The 13,607-nt window shown below is 55.2% G+C and overlaps 2 protein-coding genes across 2 annotated transcripts; both read right to left on the bottom strand.

Moving 5' to 3' along the window:
- Positions 1-1,756: 1,756 nt before the first annotated feature.
- Positions 1,757-4,381, bottom strand: LOC131564961 (protocadherin alpha-6-like). The gene has a single exon (XM_058815583.1). The coding sequence runs from the start codon at positions 4,379-4,381 to the stop codon at positions 1,757-1,759; it is 2,625 nt and encodes an 874-aa protein (XP_058671566.1).
- A 118-nt stretch (positions 4,382-4,499) lies between these two features.
- On the bottom strand, positions 4,500-11,408 carry LOC131564963 (protocadherin alpha-13-like). Its single transcript, XM_058815584.1, has 5 exons — positions 8,827-11,408; positions 6,939-6,948; positions 6,499-6,537; positions 6,270-6,346; positions 4,500-4,620 (listed from the first exon to the last, which is right to left on the bottom strand). Exons 1-5 carry the CDS (start codon positions 11,406-11,408, stop codon positions 4,500-4,502), a joined length of 2,829 nt encoding a protein of 942 aa, XP_058671567.1.
- Positions 11,409-13,607: the final 2,199 nt, after the last annotated feature.

Here is a 13,607-nt window from a genome sequence, read left to right on the forward strand (position 1 = left end):
ACCTGTGCAGTGCACGAGTAGGGGAAGTTGAGCACATAAAGATTTCAGCCTCATTGTGTGTCCTTATAAATCCCACCTGAGGAAGAGTAAGGAACCATCATGGCAACACCCAAGTCTGTGAAAACGATTATAAATGCCCATCACTACACCAGGACAGCAGCCTGAAGTGTTCCCCTTCCACAACAACATTTCTGAAACAAGCAGCTCATCAGACAACCTTGAGCACTCTCCATCTTACCAGCTCTTACCAACACATGGCCTACACCAGGCAGGCAGCAGCACAGGGGCCTGCCTCTGGTGAAAGATACTGAGAACCTAAAAGGAACATTTGTGAGCATTTCAGTATGACACAATGCCTCATGATCACGAAGGTGTCCTACTCCAGACCCTTAGGGCCTGGGAAATTGGCAAGAGCATTCTCTTCCATCCTGCCTCACACTTTCCTTTAGGGCATCCTCCACTCACCACTCTGAGATGTGTTCTCATGACAAACATACCATCTCATGTTCTTTTCTTATGTCATGACCCGTGGCCTTCCCATGGATTTTCTGCCTCCCCAAAGCCATGCTTTCCCACTTCTCAAGGTCACCCTCCAGATAAAGAAATGGCCAGGCCCTGCTCAGTTGTCACAGACCACAGCTGCCCTTCCTATCTTAAGGCTCAACATGTTTTTTGCTTATCCTTCTCAGCAATGACAGCACCATAATAAACTCAGGGATGGCACCATCAGTGCAGTTTACAGCAGAACCTCTGATGCTGACATTTCATGTTTTATAATGCTTCAGCTATCTTAGATGAAAACATGGCAGACCTGGGAGCAAAACTCTTTCTAAAGGTGATACTGGAACAACTCTACATGGTGATGCCATTCATTTCATGCTCTGAGAAAAATCGAAAATATTGGTGAGAACACCAGTGCAACACATGATAGTTAATGTGTAGGAGGGTGTTATTTGAGACTTGTTGGGGGGAATGATGGTTCTTTAATTTTTTGGGGCTGTTGCGTTGTTTCTTCAATACAGAAAAGATTTCCAGGGATTTTGAAATGATGTCACCGTTGACGCAAATTTTGAAAGAACATCAAAACAATCGAGTGTATTTCATGCTGTTTCTCAGCCAGAATCACAAATCCACAACCTAGGGAACAGGTGCAGAAAATAACTTTCTTCCTTGTTACAGTTTCCTTGGGCCAAACTCCTTTGGCCCTACACTTTGCACTACTAATGAAAGCAACATAATACATAGAGAAAAATCATGGAAACATGGAAATATTAAACACATCTTCCCTGCTTTCTTAATGAGCCTGGTGGTAGAAGGAAAATGGAGAATTTTTGTCTATGAAAATGCAATTGTCACCTTGAATCACACAATCTCGTGAGCAGAATTACAGTAGGAAAACAGTTTTCCATAGGAAATCAGACTAATACCAGCATGGTCAGCAGATACCAAAGGAAATAAGGTAACAAATGGCGCCTGGGGACTGCAAATATTTCAACCTACTTATTTTTTGACTCTTCAGCAAGCTCGGATGGAAATGCTAAAGACAACCAGGCAAGACTGGTTCCAAACCTGACGCCTTGGGGCACCTCTCATCAAAAGCTGCAACGATTTCATTCTAGGACAGAATAGTTTACATACAGAGGAGCAAACTGCAGCTGCGGACCATGACGGCTCAGTGGTACGGCAATAATTATATATTCCCCCTAAGGGAAGATCAAAAGGCGCCTATTAATATCCTTAAGGACCCGTCAAGCACTCATCGCTCCCGGCCCCGGGGGAACGGAGCCTGGATTCCCGCACAGCCAGCACACCTGGAGGGACAGAAGGGTTGGGAACGGGAGAGAGACGAGAGTAAAGTATTGGCACTGACCGTGTCGAGGAGAGCGGAGGGCTCCGGCTGCGTGTCCTTGGCTGCAGGAGCGGGCGGCGGCGGAGGGAAGTTGGGGCTGAAAACCATGAGGTCGCTCTTGGCAGCGCCGTCCGCCACGCACAGGCTGCGGCTGTGGCGCTGCGAGTAGGACCAGCTGCCCACTTCGCTGGCGCACACGAGCGTCGTGGGCCCGGGCGCCGAGAGCACGGCCGCCCGCGGCGCCCAGCGCGACGCCCCGTACAGCACCACGGCCAGCAGGAAGAGGCTGGACACGGCGCAGATGGCCACCACCAGCCACACGTTGGTGACCGCGCTCGCCGCGCCGGCCCCGAGCTCCACGCCCGCCGCCGAGCGCGACACCGCCGCCAACGACGACGACGACGAGGATCCCGCGGCCAGAGCCGCCTCGGCGGCCTCGAGCAGCGACACGCTGAGCGTGGCCGTGGCCGAGCGCGCCGGCTCGCCGTGGTCGCGCACGACGATCAGCAGCCTCTGGCGAGGCCCGTCCGCCTCGTCCAGCGCCCGCGCCGTGCTCACCTCGCCGCTGTAGAGCCCCACGCGGAACGGGCCCTTGCCCCGCGGCTCCCACAGCTCGTAGCGCAGCCACGCGTTGTAGCCCGAGTCGGCGTCCACGGCGCGGATCTTGGCCACCACCTGCCCCGCCGGCGCCCCCCACGCCGCCCACGCCCACAGCGTGCCCGACTCCGACCCCGCCCCCGCCAGCGCCACCGCCCACGCCGCCGCTGCCGCCACGCCGCCCGCCTCCGCTGCCGAGCCCGCGGGCGGCAGCAGCGCCGGCGCGTTGTCGTTCTCGTCCAGCACGAACAGCTGCACCGTGGCGTTGCCGCTCAGCGGCGGCTCCCCCGCGTCCACCGCGCGCACCTCGAACTGCAGCACCTGCAGCTCCTCGTAGTCCAAGGGCTGCAGCGCCCACAGACGCCCGCTCTCCGCGTCCACCGACACGTAGCTCGACGCCGGACGCCACCCAACGCCCGACGACGACCCCGCGGCCCCGCCGCCGCCCACGCCCACGCCGCCGTCCCACACCGAGTAGCTGACGCGCCCGTTGGCCGCCTCGTCCGGGTCCCGCGCCCACAGCCGCGCCAGCTCCGCGCCCGCCGCGTTGTTCTCCCGCGCCAGCACCGTGTACACGGCCTGCGCGAACGAGGGCGCGTTGTCGTTCACGTCCGACACCGGCACCCGCAGCCCGCGGCTGGCGCGCAGCGCCGGCGCCCCGCCGTCCTCCGCACGCACCTCCACCTCGTACTCCGACACCCGCTCCCGGTCCAGCGCCTCGCGCAGCACCAGCGAGTACGAGCCCGCGAACGTCGCCTCCAGACCGAACGGCGACGCCGGCCACACCCAGCACCGCACGCGACCGTTCTCGCCCGAGTCCCGGTCCGACACGCTCAGCAGGGCCACCACCGTCCCCAACGACGCGTCCTCGGGCAACGGCACCGACAGCGACGTCACCCACACCTCCGGCGCATTGTCGTTCACGTCCACGACCTCCAGCACCAACTTGCAGTGGCCGGAGAGTGGGGCTGTCCCCTTATCTGTTGCGTCCACTTGCAGGCGATAGAAACTAACACCCTCAAAATCTAAATCACCCGTAAGACGGATCTCTCCGCTATTTTTGTCAATTCCGAAAATGTTTCTTCCATCCTGCGGGGAGAGAATCTGGAGCGAATAGGAGATATTACTGTTCGCCCCCTCATCCAAATCCGTGGCATTTAGTCTGATCACCAAAGTACCGCGTTCTGCATTTTCTGGCAGCTGCATTTTATACACTGATTGGTTGAACTGGGGCGCGTTGTCGTTCACATCCAGCACCGAGATCACCAGCTCCATTGTCCCCGTCAGAGACGGCCGGCCCCCGTCACTCGCCGTCAGTACCAACCGGTGCACAGGAATTGTCTCGCGGTCCAGAGATTTCCTCAGCACCAGGAATAAGGACTCACCGTCCTCCTCCATTTTTTGTAAATCCAGAGCGAAATGCTCGTTGGGGCTGAGTGTGTAGGTGAGCTGAGCGTTCGCTCCGATATCCGCATCCGACGCGCCCTCCAGCGGGAAACGAGACCCCAGCAGAGACGATTCCGCGATGCTGAGGTTTTTCCGGGCGGCGGGGAAGACGGGGGCATTGTCGTTGATGTCGGTGACCTCCAGCTGCACATGGAAGACGCGCAGCGGCCGCTCCAGCAGCACCTCCAGGCGCAGCGCGCACGGCGCGCTCTTGCCGCACAGCTCCTCCCGGTCCAGCCGCGAGCTCACCAGCAGCGCGCCGCTCGCCCCGCTCACCTCCACGCTCGCCCGCCGGCCCGGCGCCACCAGCCGCAGCCGCCGCGCCTCCGCCTCGCCCGCCTCCAGGCCCAGGTCCTGCGCCAGACGGCCCACCACCGTGCCGGCCTCGGCTTCCTCCGGCACCGAGTAGCGCACCTGCCCGCCCGACAGCGCCCAGGCCGCCTGCAGCACCAGCACCCGCACCACCGCCGCACAGCAACGCTCGCCCATCCTTCCTGCCGCTCTCGCCGCCGCTGTGGCTTCCGGCCCCGGCCCGGGCCCCGCACGGCTCCCCGCCGCCGCCCGCACGCACCGGCTCTGCTGCCTGGCCCGAGCCGCCCCCCCGCGCTCACAGCCGGGCTCTCCGCCGCACCGGGGCGGAGCCGCCCACACGGACCCGTTCCTGAGCCTGCAGCGACACCGTGCGCTGCTCCGCCGCCTCACACGCTCCGCATCTTCGCCCAAGCTGCCTACCGGATATGGGTAGTTTCTTTTCCTTGTCTTGCTGTCGTGCTTCTCTTTTTCCCCATTATGTGTTCTGCTTTGTTTCCACGTAATCTTTCATTTCTTCTTTTTGTTTCTTCACTGCCCTTTTCATCGGTCTTCTCCCTTGCAATTCCATCTTTTCAGTCATGTTTTTTCACCTTACCTTTATTTCTTTGTCCCCTTTTGTCTTTCTTCATTGTCTCTCTTGTTTTTTGTCCTTGCTATGCCACTCTCCTTTCTTTCCACTTCTTTCCCATCTCCTTCCACCGTCCTGTATTCTTTAGCCACACTGCAAGGTCGCCAGTTTTCTCTGGCGCCGCAGAGACCATCAAATGCGGGACCATCAGCAGTAATTACGGGGCATCAGTGCTGGAGAGCTGAGCTGTTCCAACCACGGCTGTTAGGAACCAACTCTGTTCAATATCTACTGATAAGTTCGGTGCGTGCTGGTCAGGTCTGTGGTCTGTTTTATATTTCCATTCTGCCCTTCATTTCTTACTTTCATTCTGGTTTTACTTTTATTTGTGTGGGTTCATTATTTTCTTTATTAATACTACTCCTACTGTTGTTGTTACCATTTTCCTTATGCTATTTGTATTTTACCCATTCCATTTACCCTCTTTCCCTTCTCTTTCTTTGATCTTTCTCTATGTCTTTTCATTCCTGCTTATCCCTGTCCTTGTTCTTTCCCCCCCTCCTCATCTATTTCTATCATGTCTCTTTGATCGTCCGTATTTTCCATCCCTAAAATATTTTCCAAATCCTCGCAATGCTTTTAGGAATATCTCTCTTTCTTCTAATTTTACCTGACTTCTTCATGTATCTCCTTGTCTAGCTGGTTTCACTTTTTTAATCTTCTTTCTTCAGTTTTCCTCCTTTCTCTTCTCCCTTCCTCTCGTCTTTTCTTGTCATTGCTTCCTCTACTGTTCTACCTCCCAAATTATATGTTCTGGAAATTTTTTCCTTCAAAAGAATATTTTAAAAACACCTACAGCACCCTGCCAGGAACCACAGACATGTCCTTGGGGCCTGAGTCTCATTTCTCTTCCTTACACCTCCTATTCACATGGAGAGGGAGCAACCTGCTTGCTGTTCATGCACCTCCAACTTCCCTACCTCCAGAAAAAGGACACACTCTTCAGTTTCCAATGCTCTTAAGGACCCAGCAATAACACAGCAAGGCAGTCAGATGGCAAAGAACAGCTCTACTACATCAAAAGAGGTTCCACCACTCTCTGACACAGAAGCTGAAACCACAATTATTGGGATATCTGTGCATAGAGGCCTGGAAGAGTTCCAACCAATTAGGGAATTTTTTTATTCCAGAACTGAAACCTATCAGAGCCCAACATGACAACCCTCCTTGAAGACCTAAAAAACCACTGGACAACCACAGCTCCGGAGGATTCATCATGTACCTCAGTGCTTCCTGACTCACTTTCCTCTTGCATGTCCCAAATTCTCTTCCTTTCTGGAAGGCCCTCACTATATAGACAGCACTCCAAGAGCCTTGGTATCTACAAGAACCCACGGAAAATCTCTCACTCACCTTAGAATGATCCACTTGGCACACACTCAAACAAAAGCCATGAAGGTAACACCACAACAGCGTCACCAAGAACACTCCCTTGACCTCTTACACATCTGTTTGGCGAAATGAATGTTGGTCCCTCCTCCATTCCCGCTTGCTGTCACCCTCTCAGGCTGTGCCTGGAAGCATCAAACAGGAATGAGAGCAGGTAACAGCTGCTCTGCTGGTCCAATAGGGGAACATTCTGCTGATTCAACAAAAAGATGCCACAACTGAACAGGAACTAAATTACATCAGTCTCAACAACATCCACATTTGTTCTATGACTTACCTCTTCCAAACTGGTTCCCTCTTCAGAAAATAAATATTTCTGAGGCAGGAAAGCCGGATTTAAAGGATAATTATGCTTAACACTATCCATGTTTCTTGGGAAACTGGACAGAAATATATCACTTATGTTCCACAGAAACCAGACAACATGCAGTGTCCATTATGGACTTCTCTCCCAGGGGAAAAAGGAAGCAGACCTGTAAGCTACAGAAATTCTCTCAAAGTAATCCTCAGAAATGAGGAATAGACATTCCCCAACACTGATGGGCAATGGCCCAAATATTTGCCACATTGCCAATGAGAGACAGGAAATAAACATTGCTACAAACAAACCCAGGAAAATAAAAGCATTTGCCGTTTGATAGAGAAGAGAATGATAATAATAAAAAGAACTCCCATTCTCCTGTTTTGGAATGCAACTTCTGGACACATCTTGGATACCAAGACCCGTCTAGCAAGAGAAAGAGCAGAGAGGCAATGAGGGAAAGATTCAGAGAAGGCTCCGCAGCATGATCCAAATTCCAAAAGGTTCTCTTTGACCAACAACATCCCACACCAAACCCAAGTAATTAAAGGCATACAAGGGAGATGTTTTCATTAAGAGCAATATCAGGAAGAACTACAGTGCCCTAAGATATGCAGAACTTCTGGGTGTCCTGAGAGGACACCCAGGAAAGCAGCACTGTGTGGTGGAACCATTCCTGAAGTATTCTTCTGTAATCCAATATTTTGCACCCTGGGAAGTGAGATCTGCACAGCAAAATAGACATTCTCCATTCCCTCCCCAAATATGTATTCAAATCCTCCCCTTTCCCCATGCCTGCCAGAAAGAATATACAGAGGGCTGCAAATGCATTCCGTGATTATTTGACTTTTCCCACATGCCAGGATGCTTTGGGCCTTTTAAGAAATAGCAGATAAAAACCATGTTCTTAAAGGTTCTGCAAATAGAGTAACGAAAAACACTGACATAGCGCCCACAAAACTTCTTTAAGAAAATGGCACCAAATCTGAACCACAAGTCCAGTCAAAATATTAACTGGGTGGAAGAATTTCTACAATAGAAAACCACAGCAGGGCTGCTCTGTAGATGTGGAGGATTGGTGTGTACATCCAGACATGTACATCCAGACACCAGAATGAGCCATGTGTGATCACAGGACTCACCATCTCTACCCAGACTGACCGTGCAGGAGCACAAGAAGGGGAAGAAAAGCACAACAAGATTACACCCACCCCCCTCAACTGCCCTTAAATATCATGTCTCAAGAGAAGCACAGACCCACCATGGCAAGAGCTGTGGAAGCAGCTATAACTGCCCTACAACACACATGGAAAGATGTTTGTAGTACCACCCTCCCATAACAACAACCCCAAAAGAGCAGCAAAAATGTTCATCAGACTTCATGTTACCAGCTGTTACCCAACATAAGCACTGTGTCAGGCTAGAGGCAGCACAAGGAACTGTCTCTGATGGAGATATTTATAACCTCAAAGGTCTCCATGGCCATTTCAATATCACATATTATCTCAAGTTCCAAAAGATCTCCAACATCAGACCCTTGAAACTTGGGAAAGAATCCTGGGCAGAAACACACCGTGTCAATCCTGCCTCCTGCTAGGCATGCTCCATTCCTCACTGCATAACATCAGTTCTGGAGAAAAAGGCATCATCTCACATCTCCTACTCCTCTCTTCTTATGACATAGACCGTGATTTTACAAATTGTTTCCAGTTCCATCAGACAAGTCTTCCCACTGCTCCAGAACACCATCCCTGTTTTCACAATGACTCTGTGGAACCAGCCAAAATGGAGAAATAACACTCTGCCGATTGAAAATACATTAGACCACAAGTCCAGCTGTCTCCAGAACTCTTGTAGAGGAAAATACCACAGGATGAGGACAGAGAAGAAACCAGAGGTGATATCGCCCAAGTTAGCATTCTACAAAGGCAAAAAGGCAGCACACGGTGCCTGGGGTCTGTCACGAGCACAGCCTCATACTTTTGCGCACCTACAAAAAACCTCCGAGAAAACACTACATACCGGACCGCAAGAGCATTATCTGCAATGCTGACTCCTTAGAAAAGTGACTTCATCTAAGGGGAAAACAATTCATGTCCACGCCAGGACACCTCAGCTGCGGACAGTAACAGAAAAGGGGTGCAGAGACACATTTTTTCACTGGCAAGCCTACCCCTGCCAACAGCAGGAGTTCTGGGACTCAGGCAGGACACTGCGAAAGGTACAAAGGTGCCTTTGATTTCTTAAGCACCTGTCAAGCACCCATGCCTTCGGGCTGCGGTAATTTGGCCTGGATCACAGCACCGACTGCCAAAGGCACAGAAAAAAAGGGGCAGAATAAATAGAGAAAAAGGAAGGTTGAGCAAGGTATTGGCACTGACCGTGTCGAGGAGAGCGGAGGGCTCCGGCTGCGTGTCCTTGGCTGCAGGAGCGGGCGGCGGCGGAGGGAAGTTGGGGCTGAAAACCATGAGGTCGCTCTTGGCAGCGCCGTCCGCCACGCACAGGCTGCGGCTGTGGCGCTGCGAGTAGGACCAGCTGCCCACTTCGCTGGCGCACACGAGCGTCGTGGGCCCGGGCGCCGAGAGCACGGCCGCCCGCGGCGCCCAGCGCGACGCCCCGTACAGCACCACGGCCAGCAGGAAGAGGCTGGACACGGCGCAGATGGCCACCACCAGCCACACGTTGGTGACCGCGCTCGCCGCGCCGGCCCCGAGCTCCACGCGCGCCGCCGAGCGCGACACCGCTGAGGACGCCGCCGCCGCCGAGGATCCCGCGGCCAGTGCCGCCTCGGCGGCCTCGAGCAGCGACACGCTGAGCGTGGCCGTGGCCGAGCGCGCCGGCTCGCCGTGGTCGCGCACGACGATCAGCAGCCTCTGGCGAGGCCCGTCCGCCTCGTCCAGCGCCCGCGCCGTGCTCACCTCGCCGCTGTAGAGCCCCACGCGGAACGGGCACTTGCCCCGCGGCTCCCACAGCTCGTAGCGCAGCCACGCGTTGTAGCCCGAGTCGGCGTCCACGGCGCGGATCTTGGCCACCACCTGCCCCGCCGGCGCCCCCCACGCCGCCCACGCCCACAGCGTGCCCGACTCCGAGCCCGCCCCCGCCAGCGCCACCGCCCACGCCGCCGCTACGCCGCCCGCCTCCGCTGCCGAGCCCGCGGGCGGCAGCAGCGCCGGCGCGTTGTCGTTCTCGTCCAGCACGAACAGCTGCACCGTGGCGTTGCCGCTCAGCGGCGGCTCCCCCGCGTCCACCGCGCGCACCTCGAACTGCAGCACCTGCAGCTCCTCGTAGTCCAAGGGCTGCAGCGCCCACAGACGCCCGCTCTCCGCGTCCACCGACACGTAGCTCGACGCCGGACGCCACCCAACGCCCGACGACGACCCCGCGGCCCCGCCGCCGCCCACGCCCACGCCGCCGTCCCACACCGAGTAGCTGACGCGCCCGTTGGCCGCCTCGTCCGGGTCCCGCGCCCACAGCCGCGCCAGCTCCGCGCCCGCCGCGTTGTTCTCCCGCGCCAGCACCGTGTACACGGCCTGCGCGAACGAGGGCGCGTTGTCGTTCACGTCCGACACCGGCACCCGCAGCCCGCGGCTGGCGCGCAGCGCCGGCGCCCCGCCGTCCTCCGCACGCACCTCCACCTCGTACTCCGACACCCGCTCCCGGTCCAGCGCCTCGCGCAGCACCAGCGAGTACGAGCCCGCGAACGTCGCCTCCAGACCGAACGGCGACGCCGGCCACACCCAGCACCGCACGCGACCGTTCTCGCCCGAGTCCCGGTCCGACACGCTCAGCAGGGCCACCACCGTCCCCAACGACGCGTCCTCGGGCACCGGCACCGACAGCGACGTCACCCACACCTCCGGCGCGTTGTCGTTCACGTCCAGCACCTCCAGCACCACCTTGCAGTGACCCGACAGCGGGGGTGTCCCTTTATCTGTTGCCCGAATATTTAGAGCGTATAAATTAACTCCCTCGAAATCCAGGACGCCCGTCAGTCTGATTTCCCCAGTGTTTATATCAATTCTGAATAAATCTGAGCCAGAGGGAGGAACAATCGTTTCAATTTCATAATTCACATCTTTGTTGCTTCCTTCATCCAGGTCCGTGGCATTCATCCCCACCACTAGGGTGCCTTGTATGGAGTCCTCAGACAAATGTACATTATACACGGACTGGTTGAACTGGGGCGCGTTGTCATTTGCATCCAGCACGAAGACCACCAGCTCCATTGTCCCCGTCAGAGACGGCCGGCCCCCGTCACTCGCCGTCAGCACCAGCCGATGCACGGGAATCGTCTCCCGGTCCAGAGATTTCGTGAGTACCAGAAACAGGGATTTACTGCGAGAGTTGCTGTTTTCTTCCTCTATTCTAAAATGTTCGCTGGGGCTGAGTGCGTAGGTGAGCTGTGCATTCAATCCGATATCCGCATCCGACGCGCCCTCCAGCGGGAAACGAGACCCCAGCACAGACAGTTCCGCGATGCTGAGGTTTTTCCGGGCGGCGGGGAAGACGGGGGCATTGTCGTTGATGTCGGTGACCTCCAGCTGCACATGGAAGACGCGCAGCGGCCGCTCCAGCAGCACCTCCAGGCGCAGCGCGCACGGCGCGCTCTTGCCGCACAGCTCCTCCCGGTCCAGCCGCGAGCTCACCAGCAGCGCGCCGCTCGCCCCGCTCACCTCCACGCTCGCCCGCCGGCCCGGCGCCACCAGCCGCAGCCGCCGCGCCTCCGCCTCGCCCGCCTCCAGGCCCAGGTCCTGCGCCAGACGGCCCACCACCGTGCCGGCCTTGGCTTCCTCCGGCACCGAGTAGCGCACCTGCCCGCCCGACAGCGCCCAGGCCGCCTGCAGCACCAGCACCCGCACCACCGCCGCACAACAACGCTCGCCCATCCTTCCTACCGCTCTGCCCGCCGCCGCCGCTGTGGCTGCCGGCCCCGGCCCGGGCCCCGCACGGCTCCCCGCCGCCGCCCGCACGCACCGGCTCTGCTGCCCGGCCCGAGCCGCCCCCCCGCGCTCACAGCCGGGCTCTCCGCCGCACCGGGGCGGAGCCGCCCACACGGACCCGTTCCTGAGCCTGCAGCGACACCGTGCGCTGCTCCGCCGCCTCACACGCTCCGCGACCGCGCCTGTCCCTTCGCTCCGTCATGGCCGTTCCTCTGATGTTTCTTCGTACCGTGGTCGTATTTCTTTCTCTCTTTCTTTCTCTCTTTTGTCTTTCCGTCTTCTTCTTTCGGTCTTGCCTTTTCTTCCTTCCTTAGCCTTCTCTTGTTTCTTAGTTGTCTCTTGTTGTTGTTTTTTTTTTTCTTTCTATTTTACTTCCCTTTCTTCCTTCTTCTCCTTGTTCTCTTTTTCATCCTTGCCTTGTCATGCCCTATCGTTTACTCCCCTTTCCCTTCCTTTCATTCCCTTTCTCTTCCTTACCCTTGCTGGTCGATCGTTGGTCGCCTCCGGCACCGCGGTGGACATCATCCATTAGGAGCAGTCAGCACTAATTACAGACACCAGCGCCAGATGTGGCGCTCTCCGCCAGCCGGACCTTTTTAGGCACCAGCTCCATTCTACCATTCCACATCTTGAGGTAATTTCGGTGTGTGTTGGTCATCTCGTCTGCTTTTCTCTGTCCTTTCTTCTTTGCCGGTTTACAGCTCTGTATTCCTTCTTAGTTTTCTCCTTCAGTCCTGTATTCTTCGGCCATGTATTTGGTGCACTCCTGTAATGTAATTTATGGTTTCATCCTCTTTTCTTTGCAATCTTTTTTGCCTCCTTTTTTTCTTCCTTTCTCACCTCCCTTTCTTTCTGTGTGCAGTGATACCGTCAATGACATGTCACTACAATAGTTTATGGTTTCTTCTGTTCTCTCTTTTTCCATTTATTTCTTCATCCTTCTCTGCTTCTCCTTTATTTTTGCATTGTTTCTTCCTTCTTTCTCTTCTTTGTCATAGTCTTCTGTTCCCTCGATTCCTTCTCTTCTTCTCTTTTTGCCTCTCCTTTGTCTCCTTAACCAAGTAATTTTTCATATGATTACATCACTCTTGACATGGACTGCAAACATGTATTTTGGTAAGAGTCCCCTTCCTTTCTCCTGCCGACTTTCATCTCTCCAGATAAGGAACAAACTTCCTGCTTTTCTGCAATTTATGCAAGACAGACAGACTGTCCCTTCTCCATCGCTTCCCTCCCCTTTTGGAAGACGGACACACTCCTGAACCCCTTATCTCAATGAAGAGAATCCACCTGCCTCTGACAGAGCAGCCGAAGCCCCAGATATTTCGACATCTGTGCAAAAGGCTTCGATTACACCAAAACCCCAGGGGACTGTTTGAATCTTCCCTTCGGAGATTCAAACCCATCAGAGCCCAGCACACCAAGCCTCCAAGAACGCTGAAAAAGCACGGGATCAGCACAGCTCCTGCATGCTATTCATACAGCTCGATGAAGAGCTGTTCTTGCAGCCTGGTGAATGGCAAGTTCTTCTCCATTCCGGCAGACAAGCTCTGCCAGGATACAGCAAGAACCTCACTATGTAGGGGCAGAGATCCTCAGCTGGGAATTCGTTCTGCAGTTTGTCACCAATGACACAGCCCACGTGCTAGACAGCGTGTCTTTCATCAAGGAAGACTCTTCTCTACTCAAATTCAGCCTCCCTATGACAAATCCCCAATCCCTACTCCGTGCCACTCTGAGGGAACAATCACTGCCACAGTACACAGACACTGCCCCAGCCCAACATTCCTCATTGATGGGAAAAAAAAAACAAAGAAAAGGAAAAGGCGTACAGTCTCCCTTTCTCCATCCCGGCAAAACCGATTTCGTGCTGTGGGAAGATTTCTTACCACTCACCATTTGAAGCTTTTCTTACCACCATTTGAAGCTTCAGGGCAAATTCCTCTACATGCCCACACAGCTCTTGCCTGCCCTCCTAACATTCACCACCTGCCTCACAGCACCTCCGTCAGGCGCACCAAGGACAAGAATAACCTCTGCGGCTACCTCTGCAGCTTCTGTACACAAACCAAGGCTCAAAACATTATTAAATACGATTGTGTTACTGACCTGTTTGTGTTCCCGCTTTATTGATCTCTGCAGTGC

Source organism: Ammospiza caudacuta, chromosome 16, assembly GCF_027887145.1.
Source record: "Ammospiza caudacuta isolate bAmmCau1 chromosome 16, bAmmCau1.pri, whole genome shotgun sequence".
NCBI classification, from domain to species: Eukaryota; Metazoa; Chordata; class Aves; order Passeriformes; family Passerellidae; genus Ammospiza; species Ammospiza caudacuta.

What these genes read in the sequence shown, in the direction of transcription:
- LOC131564961 (XM_058815583.1), bottom strand. Translation starts at nt 4,381, where the DNA reads ATGGGCGAGCGTTGCTGTGCGGCGGTGGTGCGGGTGCTGGTGCTGCAG.
- LOC131564963 (XM_058815584.1), bottom strand. Translation starts at nt 11,408, where the DNA reads ATGGGCGAGCGTTGTTGTGCGGCGGTGGTGCGGGTGCTGGTGCTGCAG. An exon ending in AGGGAACCAGTTTGGAAGAG is followed by an intron (nt 6,347 to 6,498) that starts GTAAGTCATAGA and finishes TGATGCTTCCAG; the next exon opens with GCACAGCCTGAGAGGGTGAC. An exon ending in GCCAAACAGATGTGTAAGAG is followed by an intron (nt 4,621 to 6,269) that starts GTCAAGGGAGTG and finishes CATATCCGGTAG; the next exon opens with GCAGCTTGGGCGAAGATGCG.